General features: G+C 44.7%; 1 protein-coding gene across 1 annotated transcript; it reads left to right on the top strand.

Annotated features, from left to right (window-relative positions):
• Positions 1-445: 445 nt before the first annotated feature.
• PDIA6 (protein disulfide isomerase family A member 6) lies at positions 446-15,035 on the top strand. The gene is made up of 13 exons (XM_055810230.1): positions 446-573; positions 3,401-3,542; positions 4,745-4,802; positions 5,496-5,622; positions 6,103-6,209; positions 7,604-7,737; positions 8,139-8,253; positions 9,069-9,209; positions 10,383-10,467; positions 10,563-10,635; positions 11,703-11,861; positions 13,747-13,843; positions 14,555-15,035. Exons 1-13 carry the CDS (start codon positions 540-542, stop codon positions 14,621-14,623), a joined length of 1,341 nt encoding a protein of 446 aa, XP_055666205.1. The 5' UTR covers positions 446-539; the 3' UTR covers positions 14,624-15,035.
• Positions 15,036-15,146: the final 111 nt, after the last annotated feature.

The raw sequence follows: 15,146 nt of genomic DNA on the forward strand, positions 1-15,146 counted from the left end.
AAGTCCTTGAGGCTTATGTTTGCATTTAGAGGTGGTACAAGTGAAGCTCGGCCTGAACACTGGCACGCCTGCCTTCTCCTTGAAGGCCTGCGTGTGTTCCAGCCCAGGCCCAGAGTCCTGGGCCCCCAAGCCCCATCCAGCGCTGCAAGGCGGGAAGCGGCTGACGGCGCTCTGGCTGTAGCAGGATACTGGGAAGCTGCCAGAAGCAGGCTGGGACCACTTGTCCCCGCGGCACCCTGCTGACAGCGCTCCCCAAGGCCCCCCGCTGCCTCCTCCCTGCTTTCGGCGGCCGCCCGGGCCCAGCCCAAGCGCGGCCCGGCCCCACCGCCCACCTTCACCTCCTGCCCCGCCCCTCAGAGCCTCCTCCGGCCACCCGCGCCCCGCAGCGACTGACGCGGCTGCTCCCCATTGGCTGCGCTAGTGCGCCTGCGCCAGCTCCGCCAATGGGCGGCGGCCACGGCGGGGAACGCGCGGCGCGTGGGCGGCGGGGCGGGGCGGGCAGGCTCCATCGGCGGCGGCTGCGGGAGCTGGAGGCAGCCATGGGGGTGTGCGCAGCCGGCCGGCTCTGGTGGGGTAGGAGCCGTAGGGGCGCTCAGGGGGCGGATGGGCCGGCCGCGCCGCGGGGGCGGTGGGCCGGCAGGCCCGCAAGCAGAGGGAGCGGCGGGCCGCGGCTTCCTTCCTCCTGGGTCTGTCGGACCCCGCCGGGGGTGTGGGCCCGTCGCGGCAGGAGGGCGCCGGGGACGGGCTTGGAGCCGCCGTGCGCCCGTCTCCCGCTCGGGGAGCAGCGAGGGCCCTGGGCTGTGCAGGCCGCTCTCGGCGGGGCGGGAGACTTGTGGAGCGGGGGCAGCGCCCGCGGTGGCCGCGCCCGCGGTAGCGTCCGGGTCCTTGCCGGCCCGAGCCGCTGTGCCGCCCGCGGGGGAGCGGGGGACGCTCGGTGGGTTACCGGGTCGCGGGCAGATGGCCTGAAGATACCAGTAACAACAACAAAAAAGCCGGGACGGTGCTTATCTCTCCTTAACCGCTTTGATTTCCAGCAAGCGGTGAAGTTCCGCTTGCCTGGCTGCCCTCGCCTGCGATCCAGTGCTGTAAGGGCAGTAAGAAAGTAATAACTGAGGATTAAAAGGGGAGCCCGTGGGGAACGGTACTTCCTCTTCCCCTCCCCCTGCTGCTGGGTCTTCCGTGCCGAATACATGGGTAAACCTCTTGGGTAGTGCCCCTCGGACCCCTTTATGGCAGTACCGAGGGTGCTGGTCGCGCTGCACAGGGCCGAGGGGCTCTCACCCAGCGCACGTGTGGGGGGGGTGAGCTTCTGTACGCCCAGCTTTGCTGCAGCAGGGGTGCGTGTGCTAAGGAGGAGGTCACAGAATCATCATCATCGTCCCATAGCAAAAGCTTTTTCCCCAGGTCTTCAGTTACAACTTGGTTTTTCGATGAGGGCTAGTAATACCAGTGTGGAGTTGCCTTAGTTGGTTTAACAATGCCTTTGTCTAGGTAACATGCTTACATCAGAAAACGACTTCTGAAATCAGTTTATCTGAGATTTTTCTTTTTTGCCTCAATATCAAGGATGGATCTGCATCTTCCTGGCTTAGATGCTTGTAGGAAATGGATCTTTTTGTATGATGAATTAAACCTTGAATATTTCACTATATGAAGGAATGCCGCCATTTCATGAGTCATAGTCTTGGGGGGGGGGAAAGCAGTGATACGTGACTAGGTGGATTTAACCATGTTCTTTCGTATGTGAGTTCTCTTTAGCAGGTGTTTTTGCATAAGCTAGAACTTCTCTATTTGAAGTGGCAGAAATGGCTGAGTGAACTCTTCAGCTTCTGAATGTGTTCTGCCAGAGATGTCGTTAGGTTGTGCCAAAATATGCTGATTTCAACTTAATGGTCTCATTCTGTCTAGACAAGGCTTTTTTCTCTTGAGAGTGACTGTAAGGGTCAAGTAGCTTTTTCTATCCTTATTTTCTTACTCTGCCCCAGCAGCAGCTGCTACTGTAGGTCACTGTAACATGCTGTGACAGCTACGGATGGCCTTGGAAGTCAGTTGATCAGTGTGGATGAAGTTCTGTTTGCGTGTGGGCATACTGAAGGGAGAGTCGCTCTAAGGTGTAAGTCTGGTGGTGGAAACACCAGATTCTGGTGGTGATAACCCCAAAAGAAAAGGGTTGGGTCCTAGGGTTATAAGAAGCCATTAGGAGGGGGAGTGGTGTAGCAGATAGGGTGCTGTGTTGCAGCTTGGCAACTCAGTCCTGATCTCTGGTTGAATAACCTGGAAGATATTTCTGTCAGCTGCTCTCGTCTGCAGAATAGGTATAATGAAACTGGCTTTTCTTGAGTGGGACTGATAAAGTGTAGGTGATGCTGTGCAGTCTGTGTACCGTGTGCTGTGGTGTTTCTGCATCACTCAACTGTATCTTCCCGTCGCATTCAGTCTTGAGAATGTGCAGCTTCCTATGCAAGTTAACAGCTTCCTATGCAAGTTATTAACTAGTGACAGCAAAGCTGGGTTTTGCCTAATTGTGACTTCAGTGTCTGAGCTCTTATTCCCACCCCCACCACCACCCCCCGTCTTTGGTGGATTAAGAAGAGTCTTTTGCTATGTGATTTTTTTGTTAGAGATGCTTGTCATCTTTCATCAGGTTATCTCTCAGTCTCTGATGAGGTAGAAGAAAGGGTTCTGAGGTTTTATGTGCAAAGTCTCAGGCAATAGTAAAATCCAGAAGCATGAAGTCTGTCTTAAGAGAAAGCAATATCCTTGCAGCTTTTTAAATTTTTTTAGCTTTCTATGAGTGCTTGAGTTGTTAACCAGAGAGATTTAGCTATTGTTCTTCAGTCTGTTGCTGGAGAGATAAATCAATGGTAGACAAAGATCTTCATGAGTGAGAACGAAGGAGCTCCTTATACTACCAGTGTGTCAAGTGCTGGTACTAAAATCAGTGTGACTGTACGAAGATTAGTTGGGGTGGTCCTGCATTATGTGCTTCTGTGAAAGATGTGTTTGAGCTCCTGCTGTGCAAGAGCTGTGAGCAGCTAACTTAGGAGTTTTTGTGAGAAGGACCTGAAATAAAATGTGGCTGATTGTGTAGAAGTTCTGTTGGTCTGGTACCACTAGTATTTAGGGTAAGGAGCTTTGACAAAATCCTCTCTGGAGGGCCATAGTAGGAGTGGCATAACTCCATCTAGCTTTAGGCATAGAGAATATATTGCATGATCCTGTGGAATCATGATTTAAGTGAGGAGGGAAATTTTATATCTTGCTGTAATTTCCCTCTTTTTTCTGGTCAAATAGAAATGCCTCCCACCAGTTGCAGGGAGTGGGGAGATGATTTAGCTATGGCAACAGGAAAATCATAAATGTTCTGCAGGAATGCTGATTTCTTTACTTTTTGTTCTAGGCATAGTGAGCTGCACGTTATTCCTGGCAGTTAATGGTTTATATTCGGCCAGTGATGATGTGATAGAGCTAACACCAACTAACTTCAACAAAGAGGTCATTCAGAGTGAGAGCGTGTGGCTTGTGGAGTTCTACGCCCCATGGTAAGAATTACAGGTGCCTACTTGCTGCTGCTTGTCATGAAAGAGCAGCGTAGGAATCTGCTGTTCAGGGTTTCATTCAGTTGTTGGCAGTACAGTTCTGGTTTGATAGCCTCATGACTAGCAATATAGCTGTGGTTGGGATTCCTATTTTAAATATCCTCATGAGGGAAAAAGGCAGGAACTGGTTTCAAGTTGGCAAATAAGGTCTAATAAAAAAACCTTATATGCTATTTTACTACTTCAGTTTTTCCCCTGAAACTAGTATTAAAAATGACTGATTGAAGTGCAGTAGGAGAGTGAGAAGTCCCCTCACGTCTGTCTTAACTTGATTCTGAAGTGAAAGCACAAATCTAAATTCACACTTAGTATTTCCAATTTTCATTGAAAAATAATGGCTTTGTGAATCTTAATATAGCACCTCTGTCTCCTCTTCTGCTCGCATGCAGAGCATGGAGTGTCTTCCATGTAAATTCTTGTGATGTATATTCCATCTTTGCACAAATTCTCAATGCTATTGCTGTCCAAAGCTCCGCATTCTGGAGGAAGAGGCCTTTCATTGCAACAGCCTAGCTGGGTCCGAACTGAGAAGTTTAGGGGAAAGGATGCTGTGCTGCTTCTAGAGTTTTTGCAGCTTTATGGGGAATGGAAAGCTTTATTGAATAATGGCAATAGTGTGGAACAGGTGTAAGTAAATTGGCAGTTTCTTTCCCTACAGACCTGTGATGGTACACTAGTTGCCAGTCAACTGTTGCTTTTCTCGCCCAGACACCTCTAGGAAATCGTGTGCCACAAACTCTCGCTAATTAAGAAACCTCTAGAATATTTTTTTTCAGGCCTCATCACAGGCCCATTTTAGTTCACAACAGGCAGACTAGTGTGTGAATCTGGATTTTGGTGCTCGTGTTTGCTTCTGTGTTGGGGAAGCCAGGCAGCTTTTGAGATATGGGCATATGTGTATGCATTTGCATAATACTTGTGGGGGTTTTTCATCACTCATGTGATCATGATGATCATTAAAGATGTGAAGAGGCTATGCCACAACATCCCCTCTTCATGAGTAGGTCTTAAGTCTCCTACAGCTTGCTGTGAGTTGACTGTTTTGTAATTGCAGACCCAAAAAGATCAGTGTTATTTGTGAAATAGTTGTCAGATCTGAATGACAGTTAATGGTTTGGTGGTTTTTCCTTTTTTCTTTCTAAAAGGTGTGGTCATTGCCAGAGACTAACCCCTGAGTGGAAGAAAGCAGCAACAGCATTAAAAGTAAGTTCAGTCTTTCAAATGTGCTTGTGGCAGTAGATGGAGGAGTTTGGCTGTTTGTCATCTGGCTTGGGAACATGAAGGTGGCATTTGGTCTCCAAAACTGTGTCGATTATATTTGTTCAGCCAGTCAAAGGCATTTAAAAAGTCAGGATTTTGTGTTTGTGTTGGTTTTTTTTAAAGAAGCCATTGAATTGTAGAGGAAGCAAATCAGTTCTGTCCCTGTGAATTCCAACTACTGTTTTCCAGGGCTGCTTTTAACAGCACCAGATGATGCTATAATCCAGCCATCCCCCAAAATAGCATGTTCCGCTTTTCTTCCTTGCTGTCCTGTTACCTGCCTCTGAAGTACAGGAACAGCAGGAACTGAATATTTGAAAACAGTTCTGTAAGCTGTTCATGATTAACATTTCTTTAATTACAGGAAACTTGGTCATGTGGCGATTTGCTGAACTATGTAAAATGTATTCCCCTTTAAAAAAAAAACAAACCCCAAACTAAAACCCCAAACAAACTTTAGTTTGTCGGGGTGAAGAAAGATATGCTGGTCTGTAGTTCAGTGCTTCTGGGGGGATAACGCCTCTCTTGTGGTGACTTTTCTTACTCTTCTAATAACTCACTTTAGAATGCACAGAGTATAAAATGTATTAAAACACTGTAGAAGTCTTATCTTGGTTCTTGTTTTTATTTCCACAGGGTGTAGTGAAAGTAGGTGCAGTAGATGCAGATAAACATCAATCCTTGGGTGGACAGTATGGAGTCAGAGGGTTTCCAACCATCAAGATATTTGGAGCCAACAAAAACAAAGCAGAGGATTATCAGGGTAAGCGTGATGCCCTTTCACATGTTGCATGCCTGAAAACTTCCCTGAATACAGTAATTATGGTGGCTGTTATGCTGTCTTGTGTGGTGTTTCTGGCTAGTGCATGTAGTAACTGAGACACAGATGGGTGGGACTGGTCTGACCAAATTTTGTGTCTTAGCATGGGCTAACAGTCCTATCTGCAGTCTGTACTGGGTGGAGGTTAATAGGCAGTTCCAAATTATTCCTCTCTTCTAATTACTGGGAGCTTAGCACAGCCACCACCATTGAATAAGGTGGGTAGTTAAAAAGTGAAGTCAGTCCTGCTGCTCGTGTTTTAAGTCAGTGATGTTCTACCACTAGTACCATATCACTCATAGCTTAGTTCTGCTTTTTCTGAAGAATCCTTAGGATGAGGGAGTATTAAGTTTGTAATTAGGTCAGGGGCCTACCTTAAACTGTCCTTTTGATGCTTTAATAACTCATTTTTCTATGTTGCAGGTGGCAGGACAAGTGATGCTATTGTTGATGCTGCTTTAAGTGCTGTTCGGTCCCTGGTGAAAGAGCGTCTTAGTGGCAGGAGTGGAGGATATAGTTCTGGCAAACAGGTATTTGAGTGAACGTGTGTGTTTTCAACTGGAGACTGTCTTGTACAGGAGATCAGAGTTTGTGTTGCTGACTTGGGTTACAGAATAGTTGAAGTTGGAAGGGACTTCTGGAGGTTGTCTAGTCCAGACCCCCTACTGGCTGCAGGATCAACTAGAGCAGATTGCTCAGGGCTGTGTCCCAGCAAGTTGTGAGTATCTGCAAAGACTGAGACTCCACATGGACTGTACTCTTAGGGCAACCTGTTCCGGTGTTTGACTGCCCTCACAGTAGAAAAGATTTCTCTTACTTTTCAGTTGAAATACAAGAATTTAATTTATGTCCTCTTTGTCCTGTCACTGGGTGTTGCAGAGAAGAGTCTGCCTTTGGTTTTTTGTCACCTCCACCCAGGTATTCATATACATGAATAGGATCCATGCTGAGCCTTCTTTTTCCAGCTGAGCAATTGCAATTTTCTCAACATACATGTCAGATGCTCAGAGCCCTTAATCAGCTTTGACCCTTGGCTGGACTTTCACCAGTGTTTGCATGTCTCTTATACTGGGGAGTGCCAGCACTCCAGGTGTTTCACAGTGCTGAGCAGAGGGGAAAGATGGCCTCCTCAGACCTGCTGGCAACTCTGCCTAGTGCAGCTCAGGAGGCTGTTGGCTGCCTTTGCCACAGGGGTGCATTGCTGGCTCACGTCCAGCTTGTCCACCAGGTCCCCCAAGGTTCCCTCTGTAAAGCTGATTTCTGGCTAGTCAGTCCTCGGCATGTACTAGTACATGGGGTTTTTATTCCCCAGGTGTGTGTCCCTTTGAACTCTGAGGTCCCCGTTAGCCCCGTTCTCCAGCTGGTTGAAGTACCGTTTGCCTAGTCTAAGGTAGATGGATGAAGGTTTTTTTTAATTTGGTAGTGTTCTTCTGAAGTTGGCTTGCTGGAGTTCTCCCTGAAGTTAAATAGAGAAGCTTCTAGCTCCTACTGCTGTTTCTAAATAAGGGAGCAAGTACTCTGACGTCCTCAGGTTGGCCAGATGGAAGACCTGCGTGGACAGTACCCTGTAGTGTGTATTGCACTCACATGTTTCTTTTGCCTGGAAACCAGGGCACAGTAGATTTTGAGGGTTGGAGAGCACTTTGTTCTTGGATAGATAGAGCATGAAGAACTGGGGAAGTGTTCCTGTATCTTCTTGTTTGTCAGTTTGACCTGATTTCCCTTTAAGAGAAGGTTCACTTGCTGTTTTCTGAAAGTGCTGTGGGAGTAGACAGTGTGTATTGTCAGTTCTGAAATGGAAAAGTTGTATGACCTAATACTGCCTGGTTTGTATCTTATTCAAATAAAAGCCATTTGGTATGACGTGACACACAAGCGAGCTTAATTTTGGTTACTTATGTGAGGGTCTGTTTGTTTCTTGCAGAGCCGAGAGAGTGGAGGTGGAGATAAGAAGGATGTGATTGAGTTGACTGATGACAGCTTTGATAAGAACGTCATAAATAGCGATGATGTGTGGATGGTGGAGTTTTATGCCCCGTGGTGTGGGCACTGCAAAAAGTAAATGAGGCTTTTCTTTGACAGTTCAGTTCCCATTAATGCTTGTGTTTGTGCAATAGCCTTAATCCCCTAAAAGACACCTTGCATCTCTGGTATATCAGAAGTGGGGTTTTCAAAAATACATGGGCTTCTGCTCGGGGCACCTTGGTGCTGCTCTGGCTGCATTCTTCCTTACTAAAATTCCTAGTTACCAATGGAAATAAGAACCAGAAGTTATATTAACCTTTTCATTCCTTCAGATGGAGGTTTTCAGTCTCATTTGGAATAACCCTCCCAGCTGTCATTCTTTACAGAGATTTTATTTTTTTCCTGAGTGGAGTATGCTACATAATGTTGGCATGTGTTATGCATTTGCTAGCTCGGAGAGAGCTCAGAGTGCTCATACTCTTTGTTTTTTTCAGTCTGGAGCCAGAATGGGCAGCTGCTGCCACTGAGGTGAAGGAACAAACAAAGGGAAAAGTAAAGCTGGCTGCAGTAGATGCAACAGTCAATCAGATGCTGGCAAGCCGATACGGGGTGAGTGTGCTCTGCAGTGGTTGCAGTTTCCCTTCCATCTCTAGTAAGTCGTATGTCCCTTTAATTACTGAACTGTTCCTTAATGTAGTACCACTTAACGTTACTTTTAGCACAAAACACTTACGTGACCCATACCATTTTTCCACAAATCAATCATTCCTGAATGTTAGTAACAATATAAATGGTAAGAGAAAAGAAATAAATCTGGATAATGCTGATTAAAAAGGCTGTTTATTTCATAAGATCTTGTATGGCTTTATCATCTGAAGTGAGAGGTGTCTCCTTTCAGACTGCTGGTATGCTGGCTGGGCATCTGCAGAACCCACGCATACCTGTACATCTGGGAGCCAGTTATTTGGGATCGTTCCAACAATATTAGCTGCCCAGGTCAGCTATGCTGCGTGCCCAAAGTGAACAGATACTCTGTAATACAGTAAGGGAGCTGAAGGTGTGCTGACCACCCCTACACACACCCCAAATGGGGAAACTAATGTCTAATAAATACAAAGTACGAAGATAGTCCTCATGGTACTTAAACCTGCAGTGTTTGGTGGACCTAAACCGAGATGAGACCATGGCTGATTCATCAGGCCTGAAACTTGAAACAGTGTTTCAGCATGTTAACCTTGTTTTGAATTGTTTGCACAAGTTGGAAGCTACAAAATGTTCAAGTTATGTCATAAGGCTATGTGAGTCTTCACGTAGATGTTAAATGTCTTCCCTCTCTTTCAATCTAGAACATGTCAGAGTAGCAGATAACTTCTGTCATAAATATTCAGATTTATTTGAGCTGATGACTTAAAATTGCCTTGCAGATTCGTGGATTTCCTACCATTAAAATCTTCCAGAAAGGAGAAGACCCTGTTGATTATGATGGTGGAAGAACTAGATCTGATATCATTGCTCGTGCTCTGGATCTGTTTTCTGATAATGCACCACCACCTGAGCTCCTGGAGGTACCTCTACATCGTTCTCTCAAACTGCTTTTCTTTCCATCATGTCCTTTGAAGCAGTTTTTACAGGACTGTTAACTGTAAATAAAACAGCCTAGGTGTGGTGCTTGTGCACTGTTTTACAGCAGAAAGTCAAGGATGACGAGTCTGATCATTCAGCTTTCTGTTGTCTAACTTTTACTGTGAATTTGTGATTATCAATTCTGATCATCTTTCAGTCACAGTGAAGGCACTGACAGGGTGGTACGGTACCAGGGATTCTCTCTTGAGGAATAAGTGAAAAAGTAGGATTCTGTGCCCCATCCTTTTTTCTTACAAGAGGGCAGGGTGTTGTCATTTGAAGCCATCATTGGGAGGTGCTTGTGGTCCAAAAATTGCACCCTCTCTATGGTGACTTCTAGTCTCAGGTTGATGTTGGTAGGTTTAAAATGGTGATCAGTTGTCCACAAAGTGGGGTGCATGCAAGACAGCCCACTGAGGTGCAGGAGGAAGAAAATGTTTGCCTATTAATGAACTTAGAGATATTTTAAAATGGTGTTTATTTCATATGGCATAATTTTAAAATTTCTTCTGTATTCTTTATAATGTACATAATGTTAGTACAGTAGTACTTGTATACAACTGATATATTGGGGCTGCCTGCTTTGAAATTTTTACTGGCAGGGGTACACAAATTTTGCAGATGACTGATGTTAATAAACAGGCTGATCATTTTTTAAGGTAGATAACACAAAACTGTTACTGATCTATTAATGGTGATGAAGTGTCCCGATCTTCAGCAAATGCTACGCCGTGCTGGCTGACCTCAGGCTAGCAGTGCCGTGAATGAAACCTACAGGCACATGCATAGGTCTGTGTGCTGTTTCTAGCCCTGGTCCACAGATGGTGTGATTTTGAGCAAGAAATGGCATCTTACTGTGCTCTCTCTAAGCCGTATTTGGTACTGCTTGCTTACTTGTTGCTGCAAGTCTTAACAGAAGACATTGTGAACTTTCTAATTAGTTTTGTGTTTTGAGGGGGGACGAGTGAAGTGGGAGAGGCTTGTAAGCTTCTGTGTCAAATTGCTTCAGCACTTACTGCCTTCTAGGATGAAGTTGATAGGCTGTCGGAGGGAACTGCAGTCATAGCTGGTTAACCAGGTCTTAGTCTCATTGACTTTCTGCTACTTTCTTCTAGATAATTAGTGAAGATGTTCTGAAGAGTACCTGTGATGCTCATCAGCTCTGCATCATTTCTGTTCTGCCTCATATTCTTGACACAGGTAGACATGCAAGCCAGCAGACAGACTTCTATATGAATTTGTCACTTAGAGCATGTAGTTGTGTCTTTTAACTTGTCCAATTGTCTAACAAACAGGAGCTTCAGGGAGGAATTCTTACCTGGATGTCATGTTAAAAATGGCTGAAAAATACAAAAAGAAGATGTGGGGGTAAGTGTCATTGCAGAGTGGTTGTCTTAGGAAAGATGTGAGCATGTTTAGAGGTAACAGGATGGAATTTGTATGATAACGATTTAACTGCAGATAAGAGCTGTTCCTTGTTCAGGTTAGTGTATCTTGGTATTTCACTAACTGTGCTGTGGGAGGGGGTGCTGTGGTTTTATAATAAACTGTTGATTTGTTTTCTTTTCATCCACCTTTCAAATCATGCATTTACAAGTGATAACTAAGCATTAATGAGGTCAGATTAACAGTCTTTTGTCCTGAATGCTAAAATATTTTAAGGCAGTGTTTATCCAGTTTTTTTAGAGCCTTGCTGGTAGGTGGGTCTGCCATTATGACTGAATTCTTGGGGGGGGGAACCTAAAGTGCAGTTTATTAACAAGTTTCATGCTGTCGAAGAAGCAGGCCAGCAGGCTTTGCCTCTTCTCCCCCTCCACTCAAGTATTGAGGTTAGGATCTCTGGGAAGTAAAAGCTGTTCTGACACACTGCTGTGAAAAGGGGTCAAAATGGCATGAAAGCCTGCCGGGAGTGGGGGGAAGCTATGAGACTGGCTGATTCCAGAGGTTCCTCAGGGGACTTTCTAAGCATTAGAGGAACTGAGACCTGACCAATGAGGAACAAATACAGAGTGAAATACAGGTCTTGCAGTCTTAGGCCAGGAATCCTCTACAGTGGGATTTGGGCAGTACTTTGTCATGTTCAGTTCTGTGACTTTAAGCAAGGTTTAAAATGGCTGATATAGGCATAAGTGTAGCAATTTGTTCAGATTGGTAACTTCTTCCCCTGGACTGTCTTCCATGGCTGTTCTTCTGATCCAGCTTTCAGTGGCTGTGGGGCTGGCCTAGAGGTGCTGTTGAGGGAGGGGCTTTCTTCTGTTGAATTGTTCAAGACTGAGACTCCGCTGCTATTCCCTGCTGGCTTCAGTAACTGTTGACACAGTCAAGGGCAGTTCAGAGCCCAACTTGACCTCTGCAGAATTGCAGGGTATGTGTGACTTCAAATGATTGTAGTGTGTATCCTAATTATGCATTTTCTATTTTGTCTTTTCCTCAAGGTGGCTGTGGGCAGAAGCAGGTGCTCAGTCAGATCTTGAGAGCTCTTTAGGGATTGGAGGCTTTGGCTATCCAGCAATGGCAGCTGTTAATGCTCGGAAGATGAAATTTGCCCTTCTGAAAGGATCATTCAGCGAGCAAGGGATTAATGAGTTTCTCAGGTATGAAATTTAAGTGACTTAAACCTTTCTGTAACAGGGGCTGTGAACTCTCTAGACCAAAATCAGGCTCTCCTGGAGCAGGCAAAACTTGCACAGGTAAGAGAACTGGAGTAATGGAATGATTTCAGTGGGAATTGCAACTAGTAAAGCAGCTGCTGCTTTTTTGTGGTGGACAGAATTAAAAAGTTGGCCGTTTAGACTTAACATGGTAGTTTCAGCACAAGCCTTTTAAAACCGCTTTGAAACAGAAGTAGTTTTGATCTTGAAAAATTCTGGTTCTGGTAGCCTAAGAAATTAATGGGACTTGGTAATCAATACTAAATTCAAATGGTGCATTCTAATTAGTAATTGGAAAGTTCCCAGTTTGGGAATCTTAAGCGGGTGCTGCTTAAGGTTCTTGAGGTTCTGTATGTTGCTGTTCATTTTTCTGGTTTGGTCTGATTCTGCCTTCCCCATTCCATGGCATCTGAAACTAAGTGGGGGAAGCTGAAGCAATCAATCTAAGCTACTGACTTCTTAGCGCAGGTTCCCTGAAACTGCCTCTCGTGTAGTTGGGCAAGAGCCAGTGCTGAGAAGAACTGAGTGGTGAAAGGCAACAAAGAGGAGGAGGGAAGGCAGCAGCAACACTGAAACAGTAGCTAAGCTTAACTGTTACATAAGCATGGTCAAAGTGAAGTGGGAATTCTGCTTCTATAGGTAAAACACTAAACTGTAAGCTACGTGAGAGCCTCCGAGAGCTTACATTAGCAGCTATTTCCATGTCCTTGCCTGGAGAATGGCAGACAGTCAGAATTGCAAGTCTTTCCCCACCTTGCCGTAAGAAGCACATTAACTGAACCTTGTTCCAGCTGGACTAGTGGAACAGTACTACATTCTCTTAACCTGTGTAAGTGACCAGGCTTTCTTAATGTCAAAAAGGGAACGTTCTTAGAGGATCAAGTAAAAATTAGGATTTGGGTGCAGGAAGAGTAATACCAAACAGTCTGTATTAACGCATGTGAAAGAAATGTCTGCCCCTCGTGTGGCAAATTCTCAGTCTATAAAATCCATCTTGGTGAAGGCTCTCCTGGTGAGTGTGGATGGTGCTTCCAGGATACAACAGCCGACTTAACCAATTACTTAATGCAATATAAGCTGTTACGTATTGTCTTACTGCAGAGCAATACTTGTTACAATAATCTCTTGACGCTTCGGCTCAGCTGTACTGCCTAGAGAAAGCAATACAATCATAGTTGGTGTAGCTGGCTGTTAACTCATCTTGCTGTGTGCAGCTTTTGTAATCTAATAGGCAGTCTCAACAGTGTTGACAAAAAGTAAGGAAATAGGCAGGGAGAATAGCATAGGAACTGTATATTCCACCCAGGGAGGAATGCTTATTCAGTCTTGTCTCTGAAAGAATGCAAAGGGATTAGCTCTTCAGGATTTTAATGTTAGGCTCTTTGAGCAAACCAGCAGAAGCTGGTTACCTTATACCCATTGTAACCCATGGAGGCTCAGTCTCCACTAAAAAAAAGATTACTACTGATTTCAAGTACCAGTTACAGGTGACTTTCAAAGGTAGGATTATAGACTCCTGGAGTTGCCTTAAGTGATAAACAGCGTACTGTTAAAGGCCTGTGTTTGTCCATGGTTGTTAATGCTGCTGAAATACGGAAGTGTAGCTCACTTACTTGTTCTCCTTGGATCTAATTGTAAATTAGTAATGCTGCTTTAAGGGCTTTGGAAACAAAAGCTTTTCAAATTGAGAAGCAGAAAGTGATAGACAGTTTAGATTTGTTTCAAGTGATGAAGATCTCAAAGTTGACTTGCTTTTTTCTGAAGCAGGCACTGTTCCAGGTGGATGGAAACTGGAGAAACTTCTTAAATTTAACTTGGTTTTTCACAGGGAACTATCTGTTGGTCGTGGCTCTACAGCACCAGTGGGCGGTGGAGCTTTTCCTAAAATTCATTCAGTTGAACCTTGGGATGGCAAAGATGGTGAGGTAAGAGGTGCTCCATCTCTTAAAAGTGCTGATTTGCCGGGTTCAGAAGTGACTGGATAGAGTAACTAAGAACTGGCAGTGTGAAAATCCTTCTCCAAAGACTGGCAAGTTGTGCTGATGGTTTCCCACTGTAAATCCTGTCACCAGATCGAACACCAGATTCATAGTCTGACACTGTGGGCAGATATTCCTGCCTCACTGTTAGGATGTAATCTGAAAGTTGAACCCCTTTGAGGCTAAATCGTGTTTTTACCTATGATGAGTAAAGGGAGGTGGTAGTGTACATGTTCAAGATCTGAATGTTGTGGAGGCTTGGGTTCTGCAATATGCTGACCTTACCATCAAAGTTTGTAAGGTAGAGCCTGTGTAACCAACAACACTGTGACTAAGCGTGTTCTTAAGGTTCAACATCGCTGTAAAAAAACAAAGTTACTGCAATCCTTTGATCTACTTCAGGTGGAATTAAAATGCAGAATATGGTAGTATTTTTGCTGCATAGTTTGTCTGGACTGTTTTTATTAGTAGGAAACATCCTTGTAATCTAAACTTCGAGTGCTTGTGCTGTGCTTAATACACAGATTTTTATGAATGAAAGAGAGGACAGGAGGGAGCTTTACTCTCAGGGAGGAGTAAGCATCTTTCGAAGTCTGTGATAATGTCCTGGTATTAAGCGCTTCTAAACATATGCTCAAAACATTCCCTTTTTCACAGCTTCCAGTTGAAGATGATATTGATCTCAGCGATGTGGATCTGGATGACTGGGATAAAGATGAGCTGTGAGATCTTCAGGAAACTTCTTTTCTTGGGACAGTTTGTGCAGCAGTTTGCAACCTGGATCACAATCAGATGGATATTCCAGTGGCCTTTTTACGGAGACACAGCACATGACACACTGTGCTATTTGATGCACTGCAGCAGTGAACTGTACGCATCTCAAGAAAACATTGCAGAAATTCTATGAATTGTCATAACCAGTAAACTTGATTGTATTGTGTAACAAATATTTTGAGGACAACATGGATATCTTTGGAACATCTTGGTTTTCATTTTGTTGATAGTGTACTGCTTGAGTGTTATACTGGAGGCTGTTAGTGTAACCAATTTTAAATGTGATTTATTTTTTTTTCCATGGAGGTGGAACCTGGTCAGCTTCTGTTTCAATTAAAGAATAAAACAATATTTTTGACACACAGTGTTAGTCTTGTATAGAGTAACAAAGGTGCACATGAGAAAAGCTATCCCTTTTTGGATGACTCTTGAAAAAAGAACTGTAGAATAGAGAGGCTGGTGTGGAGCGGAGTCC

Source organism: Falco peregrinus, chromosome 7 (genome assembly GCF_023634155.1).
Source record: "Falco peregrinus isolate bFalPer1 chromosome 7, bFalPer1.pri, whole genome shotgun sequence".
Lineage (NCBI taxonomy): Eukaryota > Metazoa > Chordata > Aves > Falconiformes > Falconidae > Falco > Falco peregrinus.

Bases quoted from the DNA above. Each gene is read 5' to 3' on its own strand.
- PDIA6 (XM_055810230.1), top strand. From the start codon at position 540: ATGGGGGTGTGCGCAGCCGGCCGGCTCTGGTGGG. The intron at 5,623-6,102 runs GTAAGCGTGATG...TCTATGTTGCAG, and splicing joins CAAAGCAGAGGATTATCAGG to GTGGCAGGACAAGTGATGCT. The intron at 11,862-13,746 runs GTATGAAATTTA...GGTTTTTCACAG, and splicing joins GGGATTAATGAGTTTCTCAG to GGAACTATCTGTTGGTCGTG.